The sequence below is a fragment of the Sturnira hondurensis genome, unplaced genomic scaffold (genome assembly GCF_014824575.4).
Source record: "Sturnira hondurensis isolate 20B ecotype Veracruz unplaced genomic scaffold, ASM1482457v3 Scaffold0004474, whole genome shotgun sequence".
In the NCBI taxonomy this organism is placed as follows: domain Eukaryota; kingdom Metazoa; phylum Chordata; class Mammalia; order Chiroptera; family Phyllostomidae; genus Sturnira; species Sturnira hondurensis.
In genome coordinates, this window is record NW_028077105.1 from 5,237,330 (window position 1) to 5,258,809 (window position 21,480).

At 44.0% G+C, this 21,480-nt stretch overlaps 1 protein-coding gene across 1 annotated transcript in view; it reads left to right on the top strand.

Moving 5' to 3' along the window:
• The first annotated feature begins 425 nt into the window (after positions 1 to 425).
• Positions 426 to 21,480, top strand: part of SLC2A12 (solute carrier family 2 member 12) — a 50,164-nt gene continuing 29,109 nt past the window's right edge. Inside the window, 2 exon segments of the mRNA XM_037045708.1 lie at positions 426 to 732; positions 19,605 to 20,945. Of these exon segments, the coding sequence (XP_036901603.1) occupies positions 618 to 732; positions 19,605 to 20,945 (1,456 nt within the window). The 5' untranslated portion in view covers positions 426 to 617.

Genomic DNA, 21,480 nt, shown 5'->3' on the forward strand with positions numbered 1-21,480 from the left:
CTTGGAGAGGGAATACAAGAAGCATCCACCTGGAGTAACATCGGGTTGAAACAATAAAGATGTTTTATGCTTTGTGTGAGCTGGTAAGTGTCACGAGTCTCGGCATAACAGCCTTGCTGAAGAGTTGACACACTTTCCCTTCTGGTATGTGTCGGCAAAAACTGATCCTCCCTCTGCAAGATTAACTGGTCCCATCTGGGAGTATTCTGGGCCCTCGCTCTCAGCCTACGTTTGAATCTGCCTGTTTCTTTTCCGGGCCTCCTTTCAAAGGTGCAGGGCTCAAGCGTTAAGGGCCAAATGCAGAGTCGGAGCTCCGTCTCTTCCCAAGCCTTTTAACCCCCAGCGCCCAGCGCTGCGTCTGAAGGCACAAACAGTCCTGGGAGACACGGCCCTCCCACTGCCTGTGATAGGCTGCTTGGAATAGCAACAGCCTGTGTCACCGAAAAGGGCAAAGCCTTCAGAAATAGAAACAAAGTTGGTCACAAATCACATTGGCTTTGCCTGAAGTTTTTTTTTTTTTTTTTTCATCTTCTTAAGCATGCGACCATGGGGCAAGTGACCACTCTTGCCACGGGGGGGAGTGGTTTGGTGCCGAAGCAAAGGCTGTAACTTCTACCATGGTACCTGTTGAAAACACAGAGGCCCGCGGTCGCCTGAATCCGCAGGGGAGACCAGCCGAGACTGATGGCAGCGACAGAGCCAGCGGCCGCCGGCATCCTTCCTGGGCCAGAGGTAAAGTGAGGCAGATGGGCTCCGGTGACCGGCTAGAGAAGCAAGCGGAACTCGCGTCTCACTCGCGGGTGTGTGTGTGTGTGTGTGTGTGTGTGTGCATACACGTGAGCATGCTAGGTGCACCAGGGGAAGGAGACAGGATCTGGTGGGAGGAGAGATAAGAAGCTGTAATTCGAAGACTGAAGCCCCGCAGTTCTGAAGCCGAGTCCCATCCGCGGTGCTGACAATGTGATGAGTAAATTCTTTTTTCACTTTGGCACAATTGACCGGCAAGATAGTCCCAAGTGTAAACACACACGCACCCGCAGATGCACACACACGTTTTCATTTGTTGTCTCACATAGGCAGCCTGTAACAGCTGCACATTCTAACAGCCACTTTTAAAACCAGGTGAAGTAGCCTTCATAAAACGATTACTTACATAATCAATGAACACAACTTTGTTTGTAAGTTCCCAGCATCTGTTTGTAATGAATTGGAGCTTTATTCCATTTGGAGCCTAAAACCCTGGCTCCCTGGCTCCTAGTTCTTTAAAACCAGCCTTTTGAACTGGGGTTTAATACTTTTTCTCTGAGAAGTTTTCAATTCATTTCAGTTATGTTGCTACACCAAACACTTTTCTTCACTTCCACGTTTACAGTTCCCACAAACGCATTGCATGGTTTTAGTTGCCTCTTCCTATTCATTCGGTTTGTTCTCAAAAGAATAGAGATGAATAATAATAGTAACGAAGTTAAGCACAAATAATTCTGTCCTTCCTATGGCTTTTCTCAGCTCTGCTCCCCACAACTATGTAATGCATTCCCAGGCCATATATTGGAATTTCATGAAAAATCCAAAACACCAAATGATACAAAAGGCATTCACCTTGGAATGAATCTACCTGCTTTTGCAATGGGGGTTTGTCGGATCCCGGAATTCGGTCTGTGACCTCTCTGATGGAGGCACTGAGTGGTACGTTCTGGGGAACTGAGACGCTGTCATTCTTCCCTGCTCTGCTCCATGCTCAGCCTTCTCTTGATTTCCCACTTCCACTGGAGAATGAATAATACCTGGGGTCGAGCATCTGTCAATACAGCCTAGGCCTGCCTTAAGCAGACCTTTCTCTAAGTGTGTTCTGTGGCTCCTGAGTCTAAGAGCAGGCGAGGGAAGCTTGTGCTTGGGGGTAAGGGAGAGAGCTACAGGGTTCGCGTGAAACTTCTCAGGGTTGAGCTGAAGGACAAGCTGAGGCAGTTACATCAACAAAAAAGGTGAACTAAAAGTGAATTTAAATAGTGTCAGTGATCATGGCACAAAGAAGATGAAGAGAAACCTTTTCCTGGAGGGAGCTCCACTGTAACAACTAAAAATTGACTATTGAATTTTGATACGGCTTTGAAAGCACAGTGGACTCTGAGTAGGTTAAACTACCCAAGTTCACAGTTATTGCAAGGGAAAGTAAGATGTGTGTATATTTGCAAAGGTTGAATACATGCACAGAATTTAAGGTGCAACTGTTTGTGTTGAAAAGAAATTATAAATGAATAAATACTCTATCCTTTAAACGAAACTTTATTATGTAGAAGAGGGAGCCTAAATGTTTCCCTAAAAGTTTAAGTGAATAAAGCTTTGATTTGTGCTACGTATAGCTTTCATGTAGATGAATGTAAGCCTTTTATTATTACTACTTTTGTATTACTTTTGTAATTCTTCTAGGCTGTGAACATCTCTTGGTACCCAAAGGCAATTGTACATACATACGTGGATAATGGATGCACAGTACAGCACTCACTCTATGGTGTTCACAGCTTACCTAACCTCAGCTGTGGGAATTATATTTTAATCTGTTTTATGAAGATGTTGAGACTTGAAAATAATATTGACAAATACTCCTTTTGGCTTCTTTGTGTTTTAAAATTCCCACAGTTTCATTCAGGGTATTGAAAATATGCTTGATAATCATCATGCTATTCCTGCATTGAAGGTAGTAAGTCTTTCTCAAATCCCAGACGAAACAATTAAAGCACAAAGAGGAATGAGTTTTACAGTCCAAGACCAGGTAGTTAAGTCATTTGAGATACGGGAAAAGGCAACAGGAGTTCTAAGCTCTGTGCTTGCATTCCGGATGCTATCACACACAATGAAAGGGTTAGCAGTTGCTCCTCCACCAACAGCTCGGGACCAGGAAGGAATGCTTTGTAACAGAGACTAGACACTAATGAATTGAAATTCCCTTTCAAAAGTCAATGACTCCAAGTGGGTACATTTTTAGTGTATTGCTCAGTATTTGTAGACATTTTAAAGGATTTTATTTATTTATTTTCAGAGAGAGGGAAAGGGATGGAAAAAGAGGGGGAGAGAAACATCAATGTGTGGTTGCCTCTTGTATACACTCTACCGGGGACCTGGCCCACAACCTAGGCATGTGCCCTGACTGGGAATTGAACCAGTGACCCTTTGGTTCACAGGCTAGCACTCAGTCCACTGAGCCACACCAGCCAGGGCCATAGAAATGTTATAGCTGACTCAAAAGGGCAGTGTTGAGCCCTGGCTGGTGTAGCTCAGTGCACTGAGCGCAGGCCTGCAAACCAGACGATCGAGGTTCGATTCCCAGTCAGGGCACATGCCTGGGTTGCCGGCCAGTTCCCAGCAGGGGATGCACAAGAAGCAACCATACATTAATGTTTCTCTTCCTCTCTCCTTCCCTCCCCCTCTAAAGATAAATAAATAAAATATTTTTTTAAAAAAGGGCAGTGTTGAACTCAATTGAAATCCTGGTGCTTAGAGCTGACAACAGGTATAGGTGGAGTGAAAATGTGGTGTCCTGGGACATGTCACCCAAAAATAACAGGAGGCCAGAAAATGTGTGATTGGTCCAAGTTCATGCAGTGGCTGGAGCGAAGCTGACCCTATCCACCTCTGGCCCAGGACTAATGCCCGTTCCTCTAGTCAGACACTGGGTCTCCCAGGCTCTTCAAATTTCATGATTCAAACAACTGGCTGTGGAGGGGGGGGCATTCCTTAAGCCCTTGTACACCCCACGAGCACTGTTTCCCACCCCCCACCTTGGATCTGCCCTAAAGGTCAGAAACCAAGAACAGTATTCATTGCATGAGTACCGGTTCTCAGCACCGCAGGAACAGCTGCCAGGTGAGCTGGAACCCAGTCACCAGGACCGGGCTGGCTGACCCAGCAGAAAGAGCTGCACTGCACGCTCTCTAACACCCTTCTAAATCTTAGATGCCACAGTCTGAGAGTTAGTAAATGCACGCTTCCGCTAATCACGTAAATACTCTGAGGCATTTTCAAATACGTTTAAAGCTGTGAGCTTTTTACAAATGGGAGCAGAGTAGGTAAGTGGTTAGCACATAAGACAGGTGGCCACGGCCCACTCTAGCGGAAAGAGGAGAGGTGGAGAAAGGAAGGCCCTGCGTCCTGGCTGCCTCTGTTCCCTACCATTCCTTGTAGCCCCAGCAGGCAGGCTCCTGATTGGGGATCCCACTGAGCAAAACGCAGGCCCATCAATACTCTGGGTAGGCAGGCATGGTTTTTTTTTTGGTTGGGGCATATTTACAGTGTCCCCACTGACCCCTGGGCTCCCAGATTTAGCCAAACCTGACCTCCTTTCTCAGTCTTCCTCGGGAAACCCAAAGGAAAGCCTACTAGTAAGAGAGATGGAGGAGAAGTTGGGGGGCAAACTTATGCCCAGGGAAGAGAAGGTCAGCCCAACCAGCTTGACCTAACAACAGAGCATTGGTTGTGAGAGGAGCAATTCCAACAGCAGACCAGTCACTTTGGAAGAACAAAGAGGAACGGCCTTTGGCCATTCCCAATTCTGAAGCCTTTCCATGTATTAAAAGTGAAGTGACAAAAATCACTGTGTTTTAAAAACACATATTGAACACATCAATGTGTGATCACAACAAAAACAAATTGTGTGTAGCTTGACATTCCCAAGGATGTGACCAGATTTATAGACATGTGAACTTATGAGGGTCTTATGGACTCTTTTGTGTGGAAATAAGGCCAGATTTAAAGTGAGTCATCTCCCCTTTTTACTTCAGTCACTTATCTCTTGTTGACAGAACATTTAACCTCACTCGGAAAGCACCTCGAAAGTCTAAAGTTGAGGCATTTCATGACTAAAGCCTGGGCTAATGGCTTCTCCAAGATCTAGGAAGGGAGAAGGCTCTGAACAAACATGGCGGGAGCCGTTTCAGGAAATCTCTGGGTGTGGGGCTCATTCAGATCTTGAAGCGCTCTTGTTCCCCTTTAAGATCATGTCACCAAAAAGGGTAGACAAGTTGCTACTTGCCACAGACCACCTCTTGGCAGCCACAGCAGCAGCAGACACACATGGGTGGGAACCTGTGGTGGCAGATCCTGACTGACACTCATGGACAAAGGCAGGTTTGGCTGGCTAGCTCAGTTGGTTAGAGCATCATCCGGTTATGCCAAGGTTGTAGGTTCAATTCCTGGTCAGGGCACATATAAGAAACAACCAATGAATGCATAAATAGATAGAACAACAAAGTGATGCTTCTCTCTCTCTCTTTCCCTCCCCCCTTTCTCTCTCAAATCAATAAATAAAACTTAAAAAATCACTTAAAAGTACCGGGGTACCTCGCTACTCATTGTTAACTCATTCTGGAACTCGTGATGAGTGCCGACACCAATGAGTACCAAACAATGAAGCATTTTCTCTTGCGGGGTGGCACGGTGACTCCTACAAGTTCTAGCAAGTGTGATGAGTCCTGAGCAAGCGCCAAGTACTGAAACATTTTTTCTCATCAAAATTCAATGAGCACAGGGATTGATGACTTCTGAAGCCAACGAGTACCAAGGTATGACTATATTTTAATTAAAAACAAAAACAAACCAACAACAACAAAAACCGTGGATGAAGGCAGGCTAAGAAGCCGCAAGAAGTGCTGTCGATCTAGATTGACTGAATTAGTTGGTAGACTTAGTTGGTGTGTGTTATAGTTAGTGTCTATTCTGATAGATCAGTGCCCCTGTTCCAGTTGTTATTTTAAACATTACTCTTCTCTCAGTAAGACTGTCAGTAGTAGCTGAGGCCTGGAGATCCCAAGAACATGCCTTATGGTAACCGATAAGACCGTGCTGTGAGCCCTTGAGACATATTCTTTGCAAATTCTCAAAGGGTAACTTTCTAGTGCTCTAGACCTTAGAGTTGCTGGCAAAAATAGAATTAAAAATGCAATGAACCCACCCTGCAGTTGCCTGAAGAAACTTCAATTTATAGGTATATATCAAAGGTAAACCAGCCAATTAAAAAAATGCATTTTTTAAATTGCTGTAGATGTGTATAGCATAATATTCTTCAATCCAGAATAGTTAGCTCTTTAATCTGGTTTTGTGGGTAGCTTTTTCTCAATAGGGGGAATCCAAGTACTATTTAGCCTCTGGGTTTAAAAAGTTTTGAGAGTTCCAAACCTCCCTCCATTGCAGTGCAATTAGCTTGGGCTTCTAAGAGCTAGAGCGGCTATTTACTCAGATTTTATGAGCACAAACTGGTTCTATAAGATTCCTAAGTTGAGCAGAGTTCAGCCTCCTAGTTTAGTCTTGTTTCTCCAAGAGGATGAGTTATTGACTAAAATAAGGAAATGACCAGGCCCTGGAGTGGGGCATGTGAGAGGCAACCACACACTGATGTTTCTTTCCCTGTCTTTCTCCCTCCCTTCCCCCCCTCTCTAAAGATAAACATAAAAATAAAAATCTTTAAAATAAGGGAATGAAAAACCTTGTAAAAGGACACTGAGTTATGGTGGTGAGAAAGAGGAAAAGTGGGAATGAGCTTATTATTTCCAAGGAGTTATCCCCTCTTACCTTTCCAAGTTCTGGCTGGACCAAAAATCAAATGAACATGAAAAAGATTAGCAGGAGAAAATGCCCCAGTGTATTACCCACGTACACACGGGGACCCCGTAAGAATCTGCGGCTGGAGGACAGCAGAGGCGGTGGAAGCTTACACGCCCTCTTCAGCTGAGGAGGACTAGGGATGTTGTGGTCTGGGACATCGTAGGGCAGGAAGGCGATTCCTGTGGAGATGAAAGCAAATGGTTGGCGAATACCTGTTTGCTGGGCCACCTTTAACAATGGGACCAAGAGGAGGCTTGTATCAGGAGGGCTTTGCTAGGTTCCTCTCTGTCTGTCACACTTGTTCCTGTGAAACTGTAGTTGTTTAAGATGGGAGCTCACTTCCTGCATCAAGTCCTTTCTCTAAAACTCTTTTAGTTAGGGAGAGGCCAGATATTTTTTCCTGAATCTTTATTTTCTTAAAACTAACCAGCTTAAAATAATCACTATTCCAAAAAGCATACTTTGGGTGTCAAACCCTTCTTCCCCTCAGACCAAAGATCAGATAAGGATGACTTCCTAAACTATCTTCCCTCAAAAAGTACCCAACCTCAGTTAAAGGCGTAAAACCTGAATTTTCCCCAAAAACGTTCCAGCTGAAACTTTGAGTCAGCGATATCACCTTTATAGTAACGCATAAATTAATATGGATTTTTTCTATTTTATTGTGGCTCAGTGGTATCATTTTCCTTCCTATGTCACCGCACACTCATTTCTGCATTTGCTAACTGGCTATGCCTCAGTGACAGACAATTTTTTCTATACAATTTTAGTAGAAGTAATAATAAGACTAGAGCAATTTATTACATTATTCTAATTTTAGGAGGTTTCATTCTTCTTGAACAGTGACTCACTTTATACTATTTTGCCAAAATACCAGGGAGAAAAATGCTGTCTTTCATTTAACTTATAGGAGTGTTTTTTCCTTCAGCAAATTAAGAAGAATTTACCTTTAAACTGTTTTTCCCTTGGAAAAAATTGTGTTTCTCTTGGAAGTAATTGTTTCTCAGAAACACTTGTGACTCAGGTCTGCCTGGCATTGTTAGGCTCAGGGACTATTAAGTATGCATTATTTTATCCAAGATGTTTTGCTCCTGCACACACTTGTTGCCACAACTTAGGGGAGCTGGAGTCAGGAACTACGTGCATATGCATTTTGTAATCTGCCTGAAATGGCATCATGGAAATGCAAGGCTCTTGGTATCTCAGCCTCCAATGTGCGCGGCTTTTTAAGAATGGGGGGAAAGTTGCTATGAAAATCAATTTAATTTGTACAGTGAGAGAGCATTCCCGAACTGATGAAACATTTCTTTTTTTTTTAGATTTTATTTATTTATCTTTAGAGGGGAAGGGATGTGAGAGAAGGAGAGAAATATCAATGTATGGTTGCCTCTCGTGTGTCCCCTGCTGGGAACTGGCCTGCAGCCCAGGCATGTGCCCTGACTGGGAATCGAACCGTGATGGTGTGATTCACAGGCTCGTGCTCAATCCACTGAGCTACACCAGCCAGGGCTGATGAAACATTTCTTTTCCATTGGAAACAAACTGTAGAAACCCCAAGACAAAATCACTGGAAAATGTTTCATGCTGTAGGCCCAATTACATAGGTACTACCAAAAACAAAGGAATTCAAGAATTTATAAAAATATATCCTTTTAATGGTGGAAACAAGGTACATTTTACTCTCTTTGCTATTAGTAAGAGAGACTGTTTCAAAGTTTTAATTCCGTATTATGGAGATTTTACCCATCATTCAGAGTAACCAGATTTTTGTTGAATCATTGTGGGCCAAGAACTTCTATTACTACTTTCACTTCTTATCTTTACGACACTACAATGAGGTCATATTACCCCCAGTTCACAGATAAGGAGACTGAGGCAGATAGCAATAGCTAATGTTTATTGACCATTTCCTACCACACACCAGGTACCCCTCCATCTCATTTATTCTTGTAACAACTTTATAAAGTAGGTAATATTTTTACCTTTAGTTTAGGAATGAGAAGAACACTGAGGAATAGAAAAGTTAACAGGTACATCAAAGTCTTGCTGGAAGTTAATCAGGCACCCTGATTCCAGACTGTACCTTCGCCAATGAGCCCAGGTTCTTCCCAGAGAGGAGTGAAGTGACTTCCTCCAGGTAGCACAGGTGTTAGGTAGCAGCACAGAAATCCTGAGTATCATACATCCAACTCGGGCTTTGCCCACCTGACCAGGCATCCAGCACCAATGTCTACTTCCTGCTCTGTTCTGTAATCTGATCTGTGAATCTGGGTCCCCAGTTACACTCCTTCTAGAAATTTATTGCACTGTACTTTAGTTGGTTTCCTAGTAACCAGCTGGTTTCACGTAACATGTCTTTTTCTATAAAATTGTAAGTTCGCAGGTATAATATATATTCTTGGATCTATCAAAGCTCTGAGCCAACTGCAAATGTTTGGGAAATCCTGTGCAATCGATAAGAGGGAGCGTTAGGCCTTTTTTCTGCGTCCCCATCAGGGATCTTACGCATGTGGCACAAGTGCCACCATTTCTTGCCTCCAAATTCATATGTAACCTAGAAAATGCCTCAACCTACTGCTCACAATAGCCACCCTACTGATCGCACTGCCCACCCAGAAGGACCTCTGTGCCACCTGTGCCCAACACAGTGCTGGTGCATCCTACATGCTGAATTGTTCAATGAGTAAATGAGTGAAGAAGTGTTGGCTGAGCTGAATTAAGGAGACTTTTAATTCAATAATACTTACTGAGAGGCACGGTGCTGGATAGTTCTGGGTAAATAAACAATGTAAGGCATTATTCATGTCTATAGATTTTACCAACTCATCAGGAAGGTAAGAATCTAAATAATTACAAGACAATTATTTAACAAATTTTGAGTGTCCACTAGGATTCAAAGATGACTGTAGACCCTGGGTCTAATGATGAACACGTGACTTCCATGCAGTGCAGATGTGTATTAGCAATGTGTGGAGAGAAACGAGAGATCAGGACACCTGCAACAGAGGAGGAGGCCAGACACGTATTACTATGGTGGTGCACAGCGCGCAGCTCAGCTGGTTTCAAAGGCCCCCTCAAGACAGTGTTGCTAAGCCAAGTCAGGAAAGTATAACCGAGGCCCATAGGTTTACAGATAGCATTCTAAGCAGAGAAATCAGTTTGTATACGAGTTTGGGGAAGAGAGAATGGCACGTTTAGGGAACTGCAAATATTTTTTTGTATGATGAAAACACAGAGTTTGAAGGAGGAAAAGAAGGTGACAGCGGGATCTGAAGATGTCAGCAGGGACAATCGCATGAACCTTTGTGTGCTAAGTGCCACAAGAGGAGGGATTCTTAGAAAGAGACCCTATCAGTTTAAGAAAATCAAGAAAGTTTCTGAAAGTGATGGTACTGTTGACAGAATTAGGGAGTCCTGGAAAATCTCAAGTGCATGTCTTCAAATCTTCCAGCTTTGTGGGCTCATCATTCTTTTACCGTTTAAATAAAAATAGCTCCCGTCCCCTGGAAGGTTAGACCCGCATGCCTCCTTGCTCCCCACTCCTCCTTCTATCCTCAGTCACACTCAGTCTCCTCAGGAGACGTTGGGTTCTTCTGGTGGCTTCTTGCGCCAACTTCCTGTTCCCACTGGATTCCTGCCGTTCCTACAACTAGTCTTCACTGTTCCAGTCCATATGTGGAGTACAGCCCCTTTTCCCTCGAGTACTCAAACCCCATTCTTATGAGCTCTTGGTAGATTTTTACTGATGATCTGAAGAGAGCTCAGTGCAATGAAATATCAGCTGGGCCCATTCCTAAAATCCTCTTGCCAAATCCACCACAGGGAGTTTCTTGTAGATTAACTTTAAAATAACCACAGACCTCTTGCCCTATTTTTCCTTGGGGTTCTCTCCCCTCCCCCTCTCCCTGTCCCCTAACTTGACAACCTATTCTGACCTTTTCTCTTATTTCTGGGCCTTTTTAGATTCTCTCTCCCCGCTCCAGGCTCCCCACCCTTTCTCCTCCACCCCCATACACAAACATTTGTCAAAATTCTGCCTTTATATTGTATGACACATGTTAGCTCTTTCTCTCTCCCTCTTTCCCATAGTCTGCCTGTGTATTAACAGCATGGCCCATGGGCTTCTCCCCTAACATCCCAGTGGCCATCCAAGCATCTATTTTTAGTAAACAATGTGCTCTTCCTAAGAGTTTTGGAGACAGGATTTACAAAAGTATTTTCTTCCCATTTTATTTCCCTACATAAAATATTTCAAAAAGGACTAAGGGTGACTCTTAACTATTTTTTAGTACACAGTCTCCCTTTTAAAATAGAAAAACAGCCCTGGCTGGTGTAGCTCAGTGGATTGAGCACGGGCGTGCGAACCACAAGATCGCGGTTCGATTCCCAGTCAGGGCACATGCCTGGGTTGCAGGCCAGTTCCCTGCAGGGGACCCACGAGAGGCAACCATACATTGATACTTCCCTCCTTCTCTCCTTCCCTTCCCCTCTAATAAAATTTTTTTAAAAAAATAAAATAAAATAGAAAAACAAATTCAAATTTTCACATAATAGTCTTCATAGTTTTATATTTATGGATTAGAAAATATAAAATGACAGAAAGCTACTATGCATTCACTAGCACTTTGTATTTTTAAAAACTATCACATTTACATGTTTAAAATCATAAAGTACAGATATGTATGTTACTTGCTATTTTTCCATCAGTTAAAAATTATTGATGGGACAAAGATCCTTTTAAAAACCTTATCCATTTTACAATGTCCATAGCTTACTACATCTCACTCACATTCAGAACCTTCGTCCTAGAGGTTATGTCTCCAGGTAAGATAGCTGCCAGATTTACCATTTACCATTTTTAACTGTCCATTGAAACTCCGCCCCCAAACATAGAAAGAGATGAAAAAAATGACCACATCATTAAAGTCAGACATGTTCGCCAAGTTTGGACTTACCCCGAAATGAAATGTAAGCATGGCAGTAGTGTATAAAAGAGGGCAGTGAAATGTTAGGTTTCTACAAACTCTCACTGTGTATCCCCTTACTGAAAGAATTTTCACCAATCAGCCCTGGCTGGTGTGGCTCAGTGGATTGAGCGCCGGCCTGTGAACCAAAGAGTTGCCAGTTCGATTCCCAGTCAGGGCACATGCCTGGGTTGCGGGCCAGTTCCCGAATGTCAGACCTGGGGGGCTTGTGAGAGACAACCACACAGTGATGTTTCTCTCCCTCTCTTTCTCCCTCGCTTCTCTCTAAAAAAATAAATAACAAAATCTTTTTAAAAAAGAAAAAGAATTTTCACCAACCAGAAAAAGAAAAGATGCCTCTTCAGCCCCTAGGATCTTTTAAGACTGTCAGAATTTTTCGCTCCACAGTGCAATTCTTTCCATCCTGTCTAATCATTATTACTTATTCTTTATTTCTTCAGGGGCTACAATATCTAAGATTTCAGCAACTTTAGAGTGAATAGGAAAAACAGTGCTCCTTGCGTTTCGGGACATGAAGTCAGTGTAAGAACAGACAAAGACTGGGGGAGCCACTGAAGTGGTACATTCTAGAAGCTATAGTTTTGCATATACTGATTTTGACAAGCAAAGACTCACATGCTGTTTTAACTAATGCAGAAATAATATACCTTATTCATACTCAGGGGACCAAAACATTACTTTCTTGGTCCAATGGAGCCACACTGGAAAAATAACTTCTGGCCCTCAGAAATCTGGCTAGCTACTGTGCACGTGAATGGCTCCTCTGGGTCTGACTAAGAGGTGTTTGCAACTGCAGCTGGGTGGCTAGAATGAGGTCAGTCACTCCCCACCTAACAGCTGGGGGAACCCCCTTCTGATTTCCTGCCTTTCCTACCTAGGGAACTAAAAAATTCAGATAATCATTTCTCAGTCTCTTGCAGCCAAGTTTGACCACAGATCCCACAAATTCTGGTCAAGGAGACATTAGGGTAACTTTGTAGTAGAAGAGAAAAGTTTTCCTCAATGGTCTTAGGGTCCCATGCTGGATCTGAAAATGAAACTGGCAAAGACAGATTAACAGACAAAAAGCCTCCAAGTTGATTTAATGCAAGTTTTATGAGATATGAGAGTCTTCATAAGGAAATGAAGACCCAAGGCAATCATTAAACCTGAATACCTGTATGCTATATTCAATGCAGAAATACAATATGTGAGGGAGTATGAGATAAGCATAGGAAACTAGGGGAAGCTAAGCAGGGCTTGTTTGCTTGGATTCCTGTTGGTATCTTCTTGAAGATCAGAAAGTTCCTTTTCTCCTGGTGTCGTCAGGGCACTTGTCACAGGGCGTTATGACCCGCTTTAGGGGAAAGAGTGAGGAGAAGGCCAGGGGGACCCTCCAGCTTCTGCCACTTTCTTAAATCCCTTCACCTTAAAATATTCGATAGGCCAAGGTGCCCTATTTTGGAGCAGCCTGTCCTGAACCTCATCGTCTTCCAAGGGGCTTCTGGAAGTTTTCTTTCCTGATAAAGGCGAAGCGGTCTTGCCCTAAGCCTTCTTGCGTTGCCTCTTGCCTTTGAATGTGGTTGGGAGTGAGTCCTATACTTGATACTGTGGCAGCCGCCTTGCACATAGGATGCATCTGGACAAAAGCCCACCTTCTGAGGACGCAGGAGAATGGGTAGCATTGTTGGCGACACCAAACTCAACTTGGTCTTCTTGCTAATTACACAGTAAGAGCCGCAATGTTTTAAACTCCTGTTTGTCAACCTGGGGGTTGCTTGCAGTCAAATACCACCCCAGATTTGTGGGGACTGGGTAAAGGGAACTCAAATGATGAGTAAACTGAGGAGAAGCTGGAGCTAGCTGAGAACAAAGACGCAGAGAGACCCATATAAAACAGCAAAGAGTGTGAGAAAGCTAAAAATGCAAGACAAGAATTATTACCTGAAAGTGGTGATGTGGAAGCTAAATATGGGAAGTTATTCTAGATGCACATCAAAATGACAAGGAGCTAGAGATAAGAGAAGAATGAATATATATAGCTAACACATAAATAATTTTTCTTAAATAAATTGAGAGAAAAAATACCCCAAAATATTAGAAAAGAATCTTTTTGGAGCAGAACTTAATTAGCTGGAGGAAAACGTAGATGAAACAAACACTTTTATCCTTGTTGAAGTTTCACATTGAAGGAAGGAAAGAAGAAAGTGGAAGGAAGCAAAAGAACAAAAGTTATAATCGGGCAGAACAGGATAGTTAAAAACAAAGCGAGATGCAGGGACGAGCTAATATGCAGATTTAAACAACATCCCCGTTTAAGCCCCATTAGCCAATAAAATTTGGACAAATTAGTTCCAGGAAAGCGTGTCTCTGAAAGTAATGTTACATTAAAGCTAGAATTGGAAAAATAAAACAGAAAACAAAGTTTTTTTCTTTCTTTCTTTTCGTTGTGTGTGTGTGTGTGTGTGTGTGTGTGTAGAAAGGTACAGAGAGAGAGGTCAAACTTGCTGGAGAGTGGTTAAGTAAAGGCTGGAGCCCAGTATTTGCTACCACACAGGATACCACACACGGTCCAGGGACCAGAGGCAGCACGTGGGACCTCCACCAGCGGTGGGAAACACCACTCCTCCTCTCTCCCGAGACGGGCCCTCTGAGAGGTGGTGTGAGGGGGCTTTCCAGCTGAGCCAGTACACTCTCCTTCCTCGCTGCTCTGAGCTCAGACGTCAGGTACAGTGCAGCTGCCCCCACCTCCGCCCCTGGGCCCCCACCCGGCCCCGCACAGACACTTCTGCTGTCAAAGAACTCCCAACACAGGGCAGGAAACAGAGGCAACGAAGTACGATCCCAGGTGTGATAAGGCCAGGCGCGCGAAGGCGGCAGAGAGAGAGAGAGAGAGAGAGAGAGAGAGAGAGATTAATGCCGACCAGGAAGAGGAAGTCTGGGAAGGCTTTGCAGAGAGAGGAAGGGATGTTTCCTCTGGGTCTTCAAAGATAAACCGGGTTTCCCTAGACTCTGAAGTAAGGGGAAGGGCACGCTGTGAGGGGCAACAGTGTGAAAAGAAGCACAAGTCTGGGAAAGTGCACAGCATTTCCCAGAAAGAGCATGTGGTCTGGGTGGGCTGGAGAAAGGGTACTTGGAGACTGCTGGGGCCCTGAAACCTGGCCCGCTGAAAGGGGTCTGCTAAGGGTTGAGTCTGGGCTAAGGCCCTGGGCTGACATTTAGTAAAATATAAATATATGAGGGACAATGAAATGGTTCATGGTCTATGCAGTGCTTTTCCTGTTAACAGGCTAATAATAATAGTGCTGAAAGCTTTATAGAAATGCTAACAGTGCTCTGTTTAAATGCTAAGCATTTATGTAAACATAAAGTTCTATATACTAACCATTACGTAATACTAGGTATCAACCTTAGTCTGCTGACAAAGCTGTGTGTAGAAGGAGACCGAGGTCAGTATTCTGTAGTACCATTATCATTCATTTCTTTATTCATTCACTCAACAAATTTATTAAGTATTTACCTTGTGTGGAAAACTAGAGGTGAGAATAAGATAAGTAAGGCAGAGTTCTTGGCTTCAGGAAACTGTCTGTCTGATGGGAGGACAAGCAGGTAAATGAATGAATGTCTTTAAAAGTGACAGATGCCCTAAAAACACACAGTACATGCCCAGTGGAAGCACGGAAAGTCTGAGGATGGAGCAGCAGAAAAAGGCTGAGCAAGGTGGTTGTCACAGAGGAGTTGACACTTGAGATGACTTTTGAAAGGTGGGTCACTATTTAGGGACGAGGAGCTGAGAAAGGGGAGACCACAGCTGCAAGGACATTTGGGGACATCTGCAAGTATTTCTCAGGCAAAACAAGAAATGGAGGGGGGCAGTTTAGAATTTGTGAAGCATTCACAGTTGGTCAAGCTGTGTAAATTACCTGGCTGCCTGCCAAAAAAACAAAACCAAAAAAAACCAAACCTGGTGTGCACGCTTTTCATTCTGTTGCAGGATTTAGTCAGAGGGCAAGTGTTTATTGTGTGTGCATTAGGTACACATACTGTAATAGGCAGATGGCAGAAAGGAAAGAAAAGAAAGCAGGCAGAAAGCAAATACTGTGGAAAAAGTGAGCGTTTCAGTGCATGCCAGTTAGTCGCGGTTTCATCCGAGCACCCGCACCCTGAGCGGGCAGACAATGCCCCTATTGTTGCAGCCGGGGCTCAGGTCTCCTGGCCTGTGGCGGCTGCCTATCCTCTGTGCCCTCACTGGGGGTCTCAGGGCTCTCGTTTGCATGAAGCCTGCTGGCTGTGATCCCGTCTTTGCCAGGAACAGTTTTACCTTCTTACCTTATGAAGAATTTTCATTGCACCCTCAGACTGGGGGGCTTCCAGCAAGGCAACAGGGGCAGCAGGCCTGACCCAACAGCCTGTGGGGACCAGTTGACAGTCTGCAGACATCTGCCACTCCTGCAATGTCCATTAAAGGCTGAGCATTTCTCATGGCACATTTGGAGAATGAGGGATGTCGAGGAAAGACCCCTGTAAAGCAAGGCCATGAGAAAAATGACTGAAAAAGCTGAACTTCATCAGGAACATTAAGTGTGGAGTGGTTGACTTCACGGCTGGGTGTTTTGTTTTTTTCTGAAAAGGCACTAATTGTGATTCCTCACCCTGTTCTCTCCTTTAGCACTGGCGAGTTTTCCTCAGTCCACCCAGCCGCCCCAAACTCCGCCACCGTATGTAGGCCAATATAAACTCCACTCCCCTGCCGCATTCATTGTCTTTCCTCCTGTTCCCTAACAGAGTTCTTGGAGAAATTCCCTTTACTTCTGGCATCCATAGGGTAACATCTCACTTCTATCATCGTCAGCCAAAAAGTAGACACGGGGAGAAGCTCACTCTTTATGTCTCTCTTTGTTGTTTTCACATGGTAAAATGGCACAGAGAAAATTACCTGTGATGGAAGTTGAGGGGAGAGGAAGAAACTTCCCTCTACTCTCAAGGTTGATTTCCCTGGTCTAATAATCAAACAGATATGAGACTGAGAAAACAATCAGATTTAATTAGATCTGTATGTACGTGAACCTCGAAGACAGGAGAGTAGAGATCCCACAAGCATGAAAGATTCAGAGCCAGAGAGGGAAACTGAGGTCCATATGACATTCTGAAATAGGGATGAGGGAAGGCACTTAGCGGCACCAGAAGGCAATTGTGGGGAGAAGTCATGTTCAGTAATTAATAGTTTGCCCTACCATACAGGTGGGTAAAAATTATTCCTGGTGATACCTCTCATCAGGGGCCAAAGTCCTAATTTATCTTTTTAAAGATTTTATTTATTTATCTTTAGAGGGGAGGGGAAGGAGAGAGGGAGAGAAACATCAATGTATGGTTGCCTCTTGTGCACCCCCTGCTGGAAACTGGCCTACAAGCCAGGCATGTGCCCTGACTGGGAATAGAACCATGATCCTTTGGTTCTCAGGCCCTTGCTCAACCCACTGAGCTACACCAGCCAGGCCCAAACTCTTAATTTAAATCTTTCTAGGCAGCTAGGGGGAGGTGCAGCTTCTCTTGAGCTCGCAGGGTCTTGGTTGCCTTTGGCTCAAAGTAATCTGCATACCTGAGACACACCTCGGGGCGGCTCACCTGCAGTGCCTCATTCCATCTGCCTATGGCGTGGTTCATTCCCTTAGTCACTTATTTCTCCAATCTGAATATCAAAGACCAATAGCTAAAATACACATGCTAATCAACACATTGCACATAAATAAAATGAAGACTGACAAATGAGGATATCAAACAATATAATAACATTGTTATCCAAATATAAGGATTTGATACAATTTTCCTCATGCTTGAGGGATTTGTTGAAGATTTTAAGATCACATAGAAAAAAAGAATATGTGAATTTATAGGAGAGTACTATAAAGTCATTTTTATGTAAAAATTAGTATGTAATAAATAATAAATCATAGAGACTCACTAGAATGTTAAGCTTCTCAGGGGGCAAGGGCCACATCTGCTTTGTTTCATTGCTATATGTACCCCAAGTACTGAATAGAAGTACTTGTATTATGGATTATTGCATTCTTATTTGTTCCTCCATCTAAATATTTAACTCTTTTTGGAGTCTTTTAACTCATCTAAATATTTAACTACTTTCTGGAGTACCTTGGATATTTGTGGTGGGAAGAGATTGAGATCACCTTTATTTGACCTGCTTCTCTCACTAGAGCTAAACAGCATTTTTAACTGCACCCTCTGTCCCCTCCTTCAGCAGGGTTAGATAGTTTAGCTCAGTCTGTGATCATTATGTCCACGCACATGTTTCTACTGCTTTTACATACGTCTCATTTCTGCTTCTCCCTCTCCTTTACGGTTACCTCCTCTTCTAAATGTTGGTGTACCCTCGGTCGAAGTTCTAGTCCTGCTTCTCCTTTTCCACTGTTCTGTCGCTCTAAGTGACCTCATGCATTCCCAGGGCTTTAAATACCAAATACGTGCTCCCGAATCCCAGACACATATCTCCAGCTTTGACCCACTCTTTGCTGTAAAGCTGTATGCCCAATGCTCTACTTGGGTAAAACAAGCAAAACATTTTTCTAAGTCTAAGATGGAACTTCTGACTCCTAGTGCTCCTTTCACCCCCATTCGTAGGCAGTCCTCTTCCTAATCTCCTAGTATCTCACCCAACCAACTACTCAAACCATGGAGAAATCTTGGGTTCTGACCCATTTCTCTATCCTCCAACTTCAGTTCATGGGCAAGTGTAGTCATTCTTTTTACCTCCAAATTAATTCTTGAATCTACATGCCTTCAGTTCCACTCCACACCCAAGTCTAAGCTAGCATCATCTCTTGTCGAGACTAAGGCAACACGTTACTCCCTGCTACCCATCTTTGCCCTTGAAGAACTCGCCTGCACACAGCAGCAAGACACTCAGAGTGTCGTGCTCTGTTACCAGGTGGTGGGCACTGACCCCATTGTGCTTGGCTTAAAATAAAAAGTCGTCATTGTGACCTGCCAGGCCTGCATGAGGGGCACCTCTGCACTTATGCACCTTCACTGATGCCCCCTCCCACCCACCGCTCTCAGCTCATGCTATGCCCCACACAGGAGGTTCTGGCTGCCTGACAGGTTTGAAACATGACCTCAGGCTTTGGAACCTGCTGTTTCCTGTACCTGCAATATTCTTCCCTCAACTACCTGTAGTTTTGTTTCGCTTCTGTTCTGACAGGTTTCAAACATAACAAACGCCTGTGTATGTAACATCAAAAATTAATAACTGTTAACATTTTGCCATGTTCTTCAGATTTTAACAGCATGCTATGAAAATAGAAGTCTCCTTTGAGCTTTTTTCCCCATGTTCCATCCCCTCCTCCTTACTCGGAGCCAGTCATGGGTGGTGTTGTCTCCCTCCCCTGCGTTCCTTTCTCCCCTCTTTCTCTCTGACGCAGCCTTGACTTTGTTAAGGCACCTCCTCTATCCACCTCCACACCCCACGCTCTCATGGGCTTCATCAAAAGCCAACAGTGGCCCAGTCATGGCCAAGGAGACAAGAAGGAAGGTTTCCTGGGAGCTGTGCTTCCTTTTCCCTGGAGGTACACAGTGGGAAGCTGGTAGGACTCCTTGAGGCTCCTACCCTCTCAGTCCTGCCCTATTTGCCTTCAGAAAACCAGTTGAGACCAGAGGAGCCAGGCTATCTGAATTTCTGATCCAGCGCCAAGGCTAGAGCTGAACAGTGTTCTTGTTTGTTCCGTCTTCATCATCCTTCATCTGCTTATCTTACATAACTGCTGGCTGAAAACATGAAACAACAGCAACATCACAAATAGAGGGCAATAACTTCCTAATGTCTCCACCCTCCTCCCCAAAATAAAAGAAAAAGGACATTTTTCTTTTATAGGCAATGGTTGTTTCTGTTAACATGTTATTTTACTGTACTTCTGTGTGTGTTTTTACTCAGCGCCATGAAAAACTTACACAAGGTCAAGTCTCGGTTCACCCATAAAATGTTTAAAATAATGGTTCAGAACTGACCCCCCTGTCTCTCCTCTCTGCTTGTAGGTTGCGGCATGTTTACGCTCCTGTCATCTGTCACAGCTGCTGTCAGTGGCCTCCTGGTGGGCTATGAACTTGGGATCATCTCCGGGGCTCTTCTTCAGATAAGAACCTTATTAGCCCTGACCTGCCAGGAGCAGGAGATGGTTGTGAGCTCCCTCCTCATTGGGGCCTTACTTGCCTCTCTCCTGGGAGGGGTTTTAATTGACAGGCATGGAAGAAGGGCTGCCATCATCTTGTCGTCCTGCCTGCTTGGACTTGGAAGCCTAGTCTTGGTATTCAGCTTATCTTACACGGTTCTCATAGTGGGGCGCTTTGCTATAGGGATTTCCATTTCACTCTCGTCAATTGCCACCTGTGTTTACATCGCCGAGATTGCCCCACAACACAGAAGGGGTCTTCTCGTGTCCCTGAATGAGTTGATGATCGTCACTGGCATCCTTTTTGCCTACATTTCAAATTATGCATTTGCCAGCATTTCTCAGGGCTGGAAGTATATGTTTGGACTTGTCATTCCCTTGGGAGTTTTGCAAGCGATTGGAATGTACTTTCTTCCTCAGAGTCCCCGGTTTCTGGTGATGAAAGGACAGGAGGAAGCTGCTGGCAAGGTTCTGGGAAGGTTGAGAGCCACCTCAGATACCACAGAGGAACTCACTCTGATAAAATCTTCCCTGAAAGATGAATATCAGTATAGCTTTTGGGATCTGTTTCGTTCGAAGGACAATATGAGGACCCGAATAATGATAGGTATAACACTGGTATTTTTTGTACAAATCACTGGCCAGCCAAACATATTATTCTATGCATCGACTGTTTTGAAGTCTGTTGGCTTCCAAAGCAATGAGGCAGCTAGCCTCGCCTCCACAGGCATTGGGGTTGTCAAGGTCATCAGCACCATCCCGGCCACACTGCTGGTAGACCATGTCGGGGGTAAAACCTTCCTCTGTGTTGGCACTTCCGTGATGGCAGCCTCACTGGTGACCATGGGCATCGTGAATCTCAACACCCACATGAACTTCACCAATATCTGCAGAAGCCATAGTCTTATCAACCAGTCCTTGGATGAGTCTATGTTTTACGGTTCAAGCAACTTGTCAGCCAGCAATGAAACTCTTAGAGAGCCTTTAAAGAAGATCACTTCCCACAACGGAAGCTCAGTAACACCCACAAGAAATGACATGGGTAAGAGAGGGGAGACGACCTCACCATTCTTACCAAATGCTGGACTAAGCCAGACTGAATCCCAGATCATCACAGACCCTGCGGAAGCCCCACCTTTTTTGAAATGGCTGTCCTTAGCCAGCTTGCTTGTTTATGTTGCTGCTTTTTCAATTGGCCTAGGAACGAGTAAGTATTTTATTTTTTAGTCCTTCCCTCTCACCCCTTATATGTGTTAGTGAATTGCTTCTGACCAGTGAGAGCATCCCGCTGCTATAGTGTTTTGTATGCAGAACTAACAGATGCAGGTCAGGGATAATATTGGCCACCAGATGTTTCTACTAGTGGAGAGAGTGTGTTTGGCTTATGCCGGCTTTATGAAACGTGCAGGGCCAGCATTCACCCAAAGGGTAAGTTTGCCATTATGTCACTTGAGGTTACTTTAACACTAACTGATTGGAGGTGAACCAGACCTTGAAAGATATTTATTACCCAAGAGGATATATTGTTTTGTGAAAGTAAGCTTACTGGGATAACATTATTTTTATATCTCATTCCTGAGTTTTTTCATAGGCGAAAGGGAAAAAAATCAAGATTTTCTTAAAGACACAATAGTGGATGCATTCTAGTAATAATGAAGAAGAAGGGAATTACGACTTGAGGAGGAGGATCCATCATTTCTTTGAGTGTATTTTGTCAGTGCAGTGACCTCCCAGGGCAATGT